Raw genomic sequence first — 11299 nt, forward strand, 5'->3', positions numbered from 1 at the left:
CCAAGATGCTCATGTGGCACCATCAATAAAGACAAACACTACCATGAACTGAATGTGAGGTCTTTGAGTATCTGAGGAAATTTATTAGATTTTCATGGCAGTAACATTCTACTGCAATGGTTAGCATGGTCACATTCAACACATACAAGAGTGACATCGTGACATGTTCACAATTCAGCTGGAGACAGAGACAGGTTTCTGTGATTCAAAGTGTTCAGCTTTACTTAGTGGTACACCATGGTCTTAGCACTTAACCACACAAGAACACCCTACTGAAAGACATTTCAATCATCAGAGGGATAATTCATAACTTCCAACATTTAAATACTGCTTGCCAATAGGTTTCACTTACAAGGGTTAAAAACTTTAGGTTTCCCAATGTCAGCTAGGGAAGTAAAAATATCAATTCACATTCCTCTAGTTAATTTTATTCACCAATTAAAAAGACAAACTTAAAAAAAGAAATGCACATTACGCTCATCTGATCAAAATCTGAACATGCCGATTAAGTCCCTGAACATGCTGTGAGGAGAAAGGAAAATTCAAGTATCACAATATCTGGCATACGGGTCATTGGGGGGGGGGGGGGACAAAGAATGACAAGTGGCTCGATTTTGCTTCCCTCGCCTGCTGGAAGGAGCCACAAGACACAATTTAAGGTTTTAATTTGAAGTCTGACACTCAGGCCATGGTGCAAGTAAACCAAACGTTTTATTAAAGACTTCTGCACCTTTTGTCCAGAATTCTGAGGGTCTTCTGATTAAATATAACGATTTTAAAAACCATCACAAAATAAATTGCATTAGAGGTAGGAAAAAAAAAAAATAGGCGATAAACTGTTACGGTAGCAAACCAATGATTACAGTATAGAGTTCTTTGTCACTCGGGGTGGGTAAATATTGCAACGACCTCAGGATCACACTCGGCAAAGTGCAGGACTAACAGTGTGGCCATTCGGTTAACGGGAGCGTGAGCAGCAGGCCGACGCCTAGCGGGCCTCCATCAAGCACAACCAGATGTAGCTTCATGCCGCAAACACCACTCTGAAGTGTTAGAAGCAGATGGTATGTAGTTACGCTCAAGGTCTCGCACTTAGTAACCAAAAGAGCAAGAAACTGCAAAAGAACTTAAATATTGACAGCGGAATGAATTCTTGCAGTGGTTAGGTATATGGGGTAGGGGGCAGGATCAGTTTCTCTGGCTCCTCAGTCAGCCTCTTCCTCAGACTCCTCTTCCTCAGCAGTTTCAAGCCAGGTTAGCCACTGATTGACCTAGAAGGAAACACATTAAAAGTCAAAGCTGAAACAGGGCATCCAGAGATGGATGAATTAACACAACAGTACTGTGGTGTATCTCCAATGGAACACCATTAAAACACCTTTCAGTCAGTCACCCTTGCATTTACCTGAAATAGGGCCTTTCCTTTTCCAGGGAACTCTTGGGTGATATCTTCTTTCCATGCAAGGAAGGCTTCTTCTTCGATTATCTCCATGTCGTAAAAGTTGACAAAGTAACGCAGGAGCATGCCTTGGTGGAAGACAGCAGGGTTTAGCTACCAAAAGCAAACCCCCCCCCCCCACACACACACACACACACACACACACACACAGATCCCAAGCTCACCTTTTGGAAATGCAGTGGCATTGCAGTGCACCTGCAGGGCGTACAAGGCGCTGACCTGCAGATCTACATGGTCATGCAGGAACTTCTGCATCACAGGCTTAAAAGCGAGCAGCAACTGCTTCTCCTGGTCCAGCTGGTCTTTTGTGGGGGCGGAGAGCTGGTCATCTCCAGAAAAGCACATCTCATGAGAGATGTACTGTAGAAAACTGAACAAAATTGAATCAATGATTATTCCAAGATTTAGATCAAGGCTAAAATTGCCAACATTCAATACGAAATGTAAATGAACAGTGGCACGACTGGGAAGCAAACAGCTCCTATTGTGTGGAGTTTAACTTCCATACTGAGGTGAATGTCTCCCAAAAACAGGTGCTAGTTGGTCTCTGGTGCACCTTAGAACTAACTAGACAAATGGCCGGGGGCATCACTTAGGCACCATAAGCCGGGGCAGTCCTCCATACCTGGTCATCAGTATGTTGACAAAGCCCTTATCAGTGTGGAGCTTGGGCGAGATGTTGTCCTTGATCCACTTGTAGATGGCCTGTGGGGAGGGATCCGCCTTTATCTGCTTAAGTAGCTCCTTTTCCAGCTTCAGCAACGGGAACAAGAAACTGAGGCCCTTGCCCTCAAGGATCTCCAGCATGCGATCCTTGTTCTGGTCGATCTCTGCACAGTTGAGGGAAGGTAATAATTTGTTAGAAGAATCCAAGCCATCTATCCAAGGAGAGGACCCAAGTAATCCAAGCCAACCAATGACTGAGACCTTTAAGTAATGACATACCAGGCAGCATCTTCTGCATGTTGACCTTGCTTTGCTGGAAGAGGTCAGTCAGCCACTCACGATCGTTCAGCTTGGCCATCTGTTGCAGGCAGAGCAAGAAGAGCGGGAAGTGGGTGCCGTTCTCCAGGGGGTGGGCCAGCTCAGCCAAAGATATCAGCTCCGCGATGATGGCTCGAGCAGCGAACTGGGCCAGGTAGGACTTCACTAGGGGGACATCCACCTCTATCTTGGGACACTGATCCAGCACATTGAGGAAGGCCTAGAAATGTAATAACAGCAGGAAGTTAAGAATAAGTGACAGATTTGTACAAAATCACAGGCTTTCATTTCAATGAAATCAACAAACTGCAAAACCTGACAACACCTAAATATTTAAACAAGCAAGGTAGGCCAAGTACCACAGATTCATAGTATTCAACTGAAAACCACTGGAGGAGCAGATAGAAAAAAGGCTTCCACTTGCCTAGAGATTAAATACTTAATGCCATATATTTGGGGGACAGGGGGTGCAGGACCAGCTCAAGCCATCAGCTGGCAAGACAGGAGCCCACGCTCACCTGCAGGAAGTTATCGCCCGAGATGAGGCCCTCAGCCCGGAGCGCATAGACCAACGTGCTGGTGTGCTCCTTGTCCTCGTCTGAACGCTCCAGGGAGCACAGCAGCATCTTGCTCAGCATGTCGGGCAGGAAGTGCTTGGGTGCCTTCATCTCCCGGACGCTGCTCGCTGCCCCTCCCACATTCCCGCTGTTCAGGTACTCTGTCATGATGGTTTCCTGTGACGGGAGGGGCGGAAAGTGAGACCCACCCGACGGAGGCATTCTAGGAACACAGGGCTGGGCGGGGGGGCCACTTACAGTCATCTTAATGAGCTCCTCCTTGGCTGGTGGGGGCTTCTTACTGCTCTTTGGAGGTTTCTCCTGGATCGGAGGTGGGTTGGTTTTTAGACCAAGCTGAGGAGGCTGAAAGAAAGAGGACGTGAACTTTAGCACCAAGGCCTTAAACTAGAAACTCTGGCTTCTCCCATCATGGCCAGGCTCGTCGTTTCTGTGGTCCCAATGTGGGATCCCCGATGTTTCAAAAACAAAGAGCTAGTGAGTAATTGAATTTCACTTGTGTAGTGCAATTTTACATCACACTGTCACAAGGCACAGTAGAGTCAGGCCACCATAGCTACTAGCTGGTTAGCAGAACATGCTGCTTCAGCATCTGCTAAATAAACACATTTAATGTTTGGCATAGTGACTGCTTGTGCCAACAGGGGGCCCAAACGAATGTGTGGTCCGAGGGCCGATAAACTCCGTCGCCGTCTCCCATAACTATGCTCACCTGTCCCAGAGGAGGAGTCTGAGTGCGAGGTGGTTGTGCACTTGGAGGAATCATGGTAGGTATCTGAGGCTGCAGCTTTGGGACTTGGTTCTTACTCAGCAGGAACGACTGGGCAGGTCTCAAGCTGATCTGAAGGGGGAGGCACAAAACAACCTTGAGGAGCCTTAACTAGGGGGGGGGCAGCAACTCCCGAATCTGAGTCGGCACACCCTCATATCTCATAATCACGTTCACCGGACTACTGACCAGTTCAAGGAGTGGGTGGGAGAAGAAAAGATGGGGGGAGGGGTGAGTAGACGGGGGAAGAGGATGAGAAGGGTGGAGGGGGATGAGCAAAGAGTGAGGGCAAGAGGAACCGTCAGCAGGTTCTCCCTCAGAATAACGCGTCTTTTTATAATCAGCGGGCGTGGAGGGGGGAGAAGCACAGCCGTGTGCTGAAGGGGCACCTACCTCGTCGGCGTTGAGCTGGCCCTTCTTTATGAAACGCGGAGGCATGTCCTTGGACTGGGCTGGCTGCTGGACCAGATGGCTCTGGTTCTGGTTATGAAAATGCTGATTCTGCCCCTGAGAACACAGTGCCACTCCAGGTAAGTAACGGATTTAAGCAAATATTTCGTGTAAAAACCATTTAGTTATGTAAATAAGAAGTGGTGCCTAATTTGCCACCATTTGCACAAGGACAGATACACTGGAACGCTTCATTTTCCCATCATTCTCTCCTTTCACTCAAACAGATGAGACTCAAGCTTGGGGTGAAAATGCAGGGCCAGTCAATTATCTGGTGCCACTTAAGCATTATCCAGAGTCAGGGACCAAGAACCCAACAGACATGCGACTACTCTGCCAAAGATGGGATTCATTACAGACACAGAGGTATATACCCCTCAGCCACAAACCACCCCTGTATACCAATTACGTACTAATATACTGTACTACCTTGGAGCAACTGTTGTGAAAGATGCTATAGAAAATTGAATTGGATCACTAGGCTCCCCACACTTTCACACAGAAGTTTCTGAACTTAGCACTCAGCTTACATTCTAAGTTCAGAAGCCATTCAGATCAGGACACCATGTGCTTATGCTCTAAACCCACCCACACCCACACCCACCCCTCTCACCTGGCTGGATTTCATGAACGACTTGGCCCCAATGTCAAACTGGGACTGGGGAACAGGGGTTATGTGACCACCATGGCCATTGAAAAGTGGGTTGGATCTGTGGCGGCCCATGGTGGGAGAGAACCGGTCCTGAATGACACCGGGACCGGTGCCGATCCCACTGCCTGCAGAGGACACACAGAGCAACAAGGTGACTCAGACACTACAGCAAGGAGCCAAGCAACACACCAAGATCAACAAGGTATATTCCAGGTGCAGAGTAACAAGTTACAGTTACGAGTACAATTAAACCTAAAGTAGAGCCTAAAGTACTTAATTCAGAGAAAACTGGATTTCTATCTTCAGTTACAAGGTAGAGCATCTCCATAACCATTTAAATCAGCAGCCCTTAGTCTTCAGACCTCATGCGATTCTCAGAAGGCAACTCAGCACCCAGACCCACCTGGCATCTGTCCAAACATGTCAGCCAGTCCCCCAAGAGACTCCCGGTCAAGCTTCACCCTGGTGGGCATGAAGGGCCCTTCCAGAAAGAAGTCCGTCCTCATGCCTGGGACCATCTGTGGAATAAACACCCCCAAATCCTGGTGGGAATAAAGAGAGAATAAAGTATTACACAGAGAAACAAGTGGTAGGGGGATAAATTGCCCCAGACATTACAGCTGCATCAGTGAACAACCAGCAGTACTTCATAAGAAATCAGGCTTCCACCAGTCAGCCAGCCAGCCTGAGAGGACATGGGACCTGCCTTAACTGCCTCCTGACGAATCTGATTAATCGTCTTTGGTCCATTGTCGATAAAAGCCTTGCGAGGAACCCAGCTGTTTTCTCGCAACTCCACAGTGTCCTGCAGCAGGAAACGAATCCTTGCCGGCAAGTCCTTGTTGCTCATTAAGGATCGCATACGGCCAAAGTACTGATCCATCAAAGACTGCAAGAGGACAAGAAAATAAATCAATGTGCCGTACCACCCCAAAACGTGACATCTGAGAATGCTGTAGAAGGTCGATGAACGTGGTTAATGACCTTTTCCCATCAGGTGTACCTTGCATTTTTAAATCACTGAAAGCCATGCTAGCCTACCTTGGCTTTTTCATGGTCCAGTCTAGGTCCCACTGTTCTCATTATCTGACAGAGGCACTCCAGGTCTTCTCCCATATCCTTGAGTTGAATTCTCTTCTTCTTTTCCAAAAGCTAGAGCAGAAATACACAATAGGTGAGTCCCGAACAAAAGTTACTCAGTGAATATGATTCAGTGGTAAAATTGAGATGCCAAAACTCAACTGTTTTGATGCACTTATGAAGGATAGATTCATGGATGAGGTCGAGTTTGCCAAGTTCTCCGATGAATTTGATGTTGCCCAGCATCTTGATCTTGGCAATGGCGCGCTGCTCCTCCTCCTCAGTAGTAAGAGGGTTATCATGTTTGTCGTAGACTGGGAGGAGACAGAGGGAGAGGAGATGAGTACCACAGCACATCCACTTGCAGGGACCACGAGAATCCATCAGCTTTCCAGCTACTCACTTTCAACATTTCTGGTACGGTTTTCAAATTCATCCTGAAGCTTAGAGATCAGAAGTCTTCTGAAGGTCTGTACGACGACAAAATAAAATAAAAAAAAAAGGGCAAATGAGGTAAAACCACTAAACACACATGAAAACTTTTGGATTTGTCTACAGAAGTCAAAGCCAGAGAGTATGTAATCCAATATCCATTCCCGTCCAATAAGCCAGCCTGGGGCCTATGGCCAGAAGCACAGAGCACACCCTGGATGGCAGTCCTTTCCTTTACATCAGCATTTCCCAAACCAGTCCTTGAGGACCCCGAGACAGTCCACTGCAGCCGGGAGACACCAAAAACGAGGATTGTCTGAGGGTCCCCAAGGACTGGGTTGGGAAACCGTACTTTACATCAGTGGGCGGGGACATGCATTCACACAACTAAACCCACAATCCAGGAAGTGAGGCTAGAGCGCTAAGCAATGAGCCACTATACTCCTCCGTGTTCGAACACGTTTGATTACCGTGCTCTGCTTCTGTGATGTTTGGATCTCTGGGGAGGGGCCATCAAAGTTTGGTGCATCTTCTGCCAAACGCAGACATAGCTGAGCATACAATGAGCTATACTTGGGCTCCTCGAGGGCTTTGTCTACAATCTGGATAAAAAGAGAATCCACGTTACATGAGGTATCCATCTACACAGCACATCGCCATCATGCTATCCTGTATGATACACAATATGCAGATGAACTCTCTTACAGCGATGACACTGTCCACTGTCCTCTGGAATTATGCTCACATTCCTCACCTTTGCAAGTTAACATCAATCCCATAAACTACAAACAAAAGCCACCGAAAGCCTCTTACCAGCAAGATGATTCCTTTGAGGATGAGTTTAGAATCTACTCCCACATTCAGGAGCTCAAGGCATAGCTTGTCAAACTTCTCAGGGGTGAGCTTGTTAAGTATGCTGGAAGGAGAGGACAGAGACCAATTCAGAGCAAGAGCATTTACACATGAACCAAAGGGACTGAAAGCAACCTAACATACCGGATTCACTTGGTCAAATGGACACGCATTCTAACCAGTTTTGCGGAGGACACTTACCCTCTCACTTTCCTAAAGATAGCATCGTGTCTTTCTTTTTCATTTGAGGAGTTGACATCTCGTCTAGTGCTTCGTGAAGGAACCCATCTCTGAACGCTAGGCCCTGGGGCAGTCCCCAGGAACTCGCTGAAGGACGGACAGATGACAAGCACCATAAGGCCTATATGTTTACTGTGATATTAAGCATTTGTGAAGGGCTCCTGGGTGTACTAGCAGAGCCTACGGTGGATACAAAATCTAGCTGAGGCTAAGGTACGGACCCACCTGTTGCCAACAGTCTTGGGATAGTGCTGAGGTGCACCCCGACCTCCGCCTCCGCCCGAAGAAGCACTGCGGACAAAACATTCATGGGAACAATCATTCCAAATTGCAGAATGCTTAGGCCTCTGTAACATAAGGCAGCATCTGGAACTTCAACCACTGCAGCTAGACAGGCCCACAGAACAGCACTGCTGGCAAACCAGGTAGCATACAACAAACCATTCAAAGGTGCATTTAACTTATACCTTTAACGAGTGACTAGTGCTTGACCGAATCATGCGTTACACACTCAAACAGATAGTCCCCACAGAACATAAAGGTCGCCTCCTCCCAATAGTCAGGATTCCAAGCGCAATGCAGTTGTGCACCTCCGGCGAGTTTCTCCATCTCACTAACATGCCAGAACACCGCCTGAACGCAGGGAAGATCATTAACACCTTCTGCTGCAAACTGCAAGGCACACGGTTAGGCACCAGTCAAGCTAATCGGCTCTCATTACCTCCACATTTACAACCCCGTTCCAGCAAAACTAAAATGTGCTATGACCCTTCATTATAAAAAGGTGTGTATGTACACAAAACTCCTAATCCTTTAGGCCACTGGTCAATGTGGATTACAGCCAGAATTCACAATGCAACAGCCTGATATTAACATGTATATAGTAGCTATAGGGACTATGAACCCTACAAATTCATCCCAGCACCAATCACCCTACATACACAGTCACCCTTGAGCATCACTGTGATCAGCCTGCATGGTCGATATACATTTGATAACACCAGCTTCCACTTACACGGGTGCAGTCTTCATTTCAAGATGTGTTACGGAACCAAAGATGCTCTACCATGCCTGTCCTGAACAAAGGGATTATAACCACACTCCAGCTCTGCCATGGGACAGGTAGAGCCACAGTGGAGAGATCTGATCACACCGACTGCACTTAAAGCAATGCAACAAAACCTCTACAAGCAAACAGTATAGCATGCAGGTGGATCAGCAGCAGGCATGTCAATAAAGAATCGATCAGTGGGATACAAGTATGACGGGAACACAAATGGCACAAGCCACGAGGGGGGGGGGTCAGACTGGCAGGTAGCCTGCAGCAGCCACTCACCTGAAACGAGAAGCACCCCCTTCTGCAACCACACTCTCCACTTTGGCGGCTTGACAACGAAGAATCTTCAAAAAGAATAAAATTCAAAGGGCAGGGTTGGGAAAAACTACCTGGGGGAGAAGTAAAGAATGCCATCTGAATAGATCATATCAGGAACGCAAAACAATACAGTGACTCAATACCGGGACACATTTCATAAGCTGAGCTCCTGTACTCATTTATGATGCTGCTGCAGTTTGGGTAGAAATTTTATAGATTGCGGCCAATTCCCTGACTATAGCTGACTTCTTAAAAATACACAAGATACTCACACACATAATCTGGCCTTTCAAAGATGAACGTATAAGGTAAATTGTTTTGCATCCCTTAAATTGGCTATTTTGTAAGATTATTTTGGATGCACAATCTAACCAAACCAGGCTGAGAGCAATGTGATGGACAGTCTTCAAATATAACAAGCATTTTCTTATAAGACAGTTGGGACAGAGCAATTGGAGACTATGAAATGCTGTTTGCATCCAGGGAAAGTGAAGCTCATCTTATACCAGGCAGTAAACATTTCAGCGTCTATTATAAACAATATAAAATTGTTCCTATGGAAACTGAGTGAAGCGACTAAAACGTAAGAATCCTGGAGTACTTTTCCATTAAGGGTGAACCCACACTGGCCACCTTATAATGGCTGGGAGGATTACAATAGGGACGCAGACCCGCCTTTTCAGGCAAAGTTGCGAGGCATTTTCCGGAAGGCCAGCAGGGAGTTAGGCTTAAAGGAGGGGCAGATCTCGCAAGCAGCAATGAAACAGCAGCGGAAAGGGGGAAACGGAGCTTAGAACCCACATCAATGTGCGGGACGGTAGGTCACGTGGTTCAGTGACGTCACCTCTCTGTACCCCCTCCCCCAGTGAGGGGAGGTGCGTGCAGCGGGGAGCTAGGCAGCGCTTCCTTTGTACCGAAATGAGATTTCAAGCGAGTCGTCATCTACCGACTTTTTAGAAATAAAAGGGTAAAAAACCGCGGTATCAAAAGCAGAAGGCCCCATTATCCATACGGAACCTGAACACGGCGGCTCGCCCTGTCTGTAGTACTTTTAACACGTAGACGGTACCTTACGGCCACCGAATCTCGCAGTGAGACATATCGTACCTCCTGGGAAAAAGCTGAGGTGGATGTGACCGTACTCACGTTAAAAAAATTGATAATGCCATTAAACATGAAAAAAACGTTTTAGAATAGAACGCTTTAAAGAAACATGTGAGATGTCAGCGTTTCACAGTCACCTACAAATATTTGTCAGTAATCCAAGCCCTGCCGGATTCCTCCTGGATCGATTAGTTAGCCAGTTAAAAAACTTCCAATACAGCCTTTTCATAAGCCTTTACTGCCACCGGGGGAAATGATGCCCACTGTTAATGCTGGCAGAATGAGTTTTTGTCGAACTGAACTTATGGACAGAGTACATTTCAGTTTCAAATGAAAAAAAGCAACATTTCACCGCAATAGGATCAAAACGCCAGTACCCCGACTTATCACTCGGTAGTTGGCTGCCTGATAGACACAGAAGCCGCTTCATCCCCCCACCCCCCACCTCCGACGGCGCCATTTTCTACGGCCGGAGCCTCGAAGCCCGGTACATGGAAAACACATCGGCCATTTTACCGCGGCCGCCTGAAACCGTCTTAAAACAAAAGCTTACCTTTACCGAAACAACTTCAGCTTTCACGATGTTGTTGATTTCAAATAAGAGAAAAAGAGAAAGGGAATAACAAAAAATAGTTTCAAACAAAATTCACAAACTAAGACACACGCCTAACCGCCTTCACAGCCACACAGAAGAATCTACTCGCACGTCCTACGTCACTCCCCAACCCAATTTTTTATCAGGAAGGGCTTCTAAACTGCTGGCGGTTTACGCGGACCGTCAATGCGTCGCTCTCGCCGAATGGTGTGCGAGATTCGCTGTTTGAGGCGGAACCTCAACGGTACTGAAATCCAATGGGAAATTGTTAAACCGTCGCGTAGCAGGACGCCCCTCCCCACTCCTCCTGTTTCGCCGAAGGGTTGGTTGACGTGCAGCACAGCCGCAGTGCAGGAACTGGTATAGAGGAAAATATATTTACAGGAAGCGAGGATCATACGGGCATGCCCGCACTCAGTGATGGGTTTGATACGTAATACATCCCGCGGCGAATGACAGTGATTAATATTTTAAGGTGTGACTGCCCAAAAATGTTACGTGATTCACCCTTCTCCATTCTCATTTTCTTTGTTGGTTTGTAACACACAAAATGACCTGGTGGCAGCAGAAAGGGCTATGAGCTGGTCACCTAAAGCATTTAAAACATCCAACATATGCTGTCATATAATATGATTTTTGTAATGCTGTTTACATACAAAACACTGAATGCATGTCATTTGAAAGTATTTAAAGGAGTTATTTGGCAGAATAGCACCCCAAACAAACTCACCA

General features: G+C 46.8%; 1 protein-coding gene and 1 non-coding gene across 3 annotated transcripts; both read right to left on the minus strand.

The window, feature by feature from the left end:
* Positions 1–49: 49 nt before the first annotated feature.
* Positions 50–10721, minus strand: eif4g2a (eukaryotic translation initiation factor 4, gamma 2a). 2 transcript variants are annotated; one of them, XM_023824520.2, is made up of 22 exons: positions 10526–10721; positions 8830–8894; positions 8509–8601; positions 7719–7784; positions 7455–7580; positions 7215–7317; positions 6872–7003; positions 6373–6439; positions 6132–6283; positions 5931–6041; positions 5596–5778; positions 5293–5431; positions 4851–5014; positions 4181–4294; positions 3731–3859; positions 3259–3363; positions 2962–3177; positions 2405–2663; positions 2085–2289; positions 1624–1829; positions 1406–1527; positions 50–1271 (listed from the first exon to the last, which is right to left on the minus strand). In XM_023824520.2, exons 3-22 carry the CDS (start codon positions 8523–8525, stop codon positions 1206–1208), a joined length of 2682 nt encoding a protein of 893 aa, XP_023680288.1. In that variant the 5' UTR covers positions 8526–8601; positions 8830–8894; positions 10526–10721; the 3' UTR covers positions 50–1205. The 2 variants fall into 2 exon arrangements, with proteins under 2 accessions (XP_023680288.1, XP_023680287.1); XM_023824519.2 differs by having other exon boundaries at positions 8830–8939.
* On the minus strand, positions 3936–4138 carry LOC111850551 (small nucleolar RNA SNORD97). Its single transcript, XR_002839829.1, has one exon. It is a non-coding gene; the product is annotated as a small nucleolar RNA SNORD97 (small nucleolar RNA).
* Positions 10722–11299: the final 578 nt, after the last annotated feature.

The sequence above is a fragment of the Paramormyrops kingsleyae genome, chromosome 13 (assembly GCF_048594095.1).
Source record: "Paramormyrops kingsleyae isolate MSU_618 chromosome 13, PKINGS_0.4, whole genome shotgun sequence".
Classification (NCBI taxonomy): domain Eukaryota; kingdom Metazoa; phylum Chordata; class Actinopteri; order Osteoglossiformes; family Mormyridae; genus Paramormyrops; species Paramormyrops kingsleyae.

Excerpts from the sequence above, each read along its gene's own strand:
- eif4g2a (XM_023824520.2), bottom strand. Across the intron at positions 6,284-6,372 it reads CCGTACCAGAAATGTTGAAA|TCTACGACAAACATGATAAC; the intron begins GTGAGTAGCTGG and ends GTCTCCTCCCAG. Across the intron at positions 2,664-2,961 it reads CGGGCGATAACTTCCTGCAG|GCCTTCCTCAATGTGCTGGA; the intron begins GTGAGCGTGGGC and ends TTACATTTCTAG.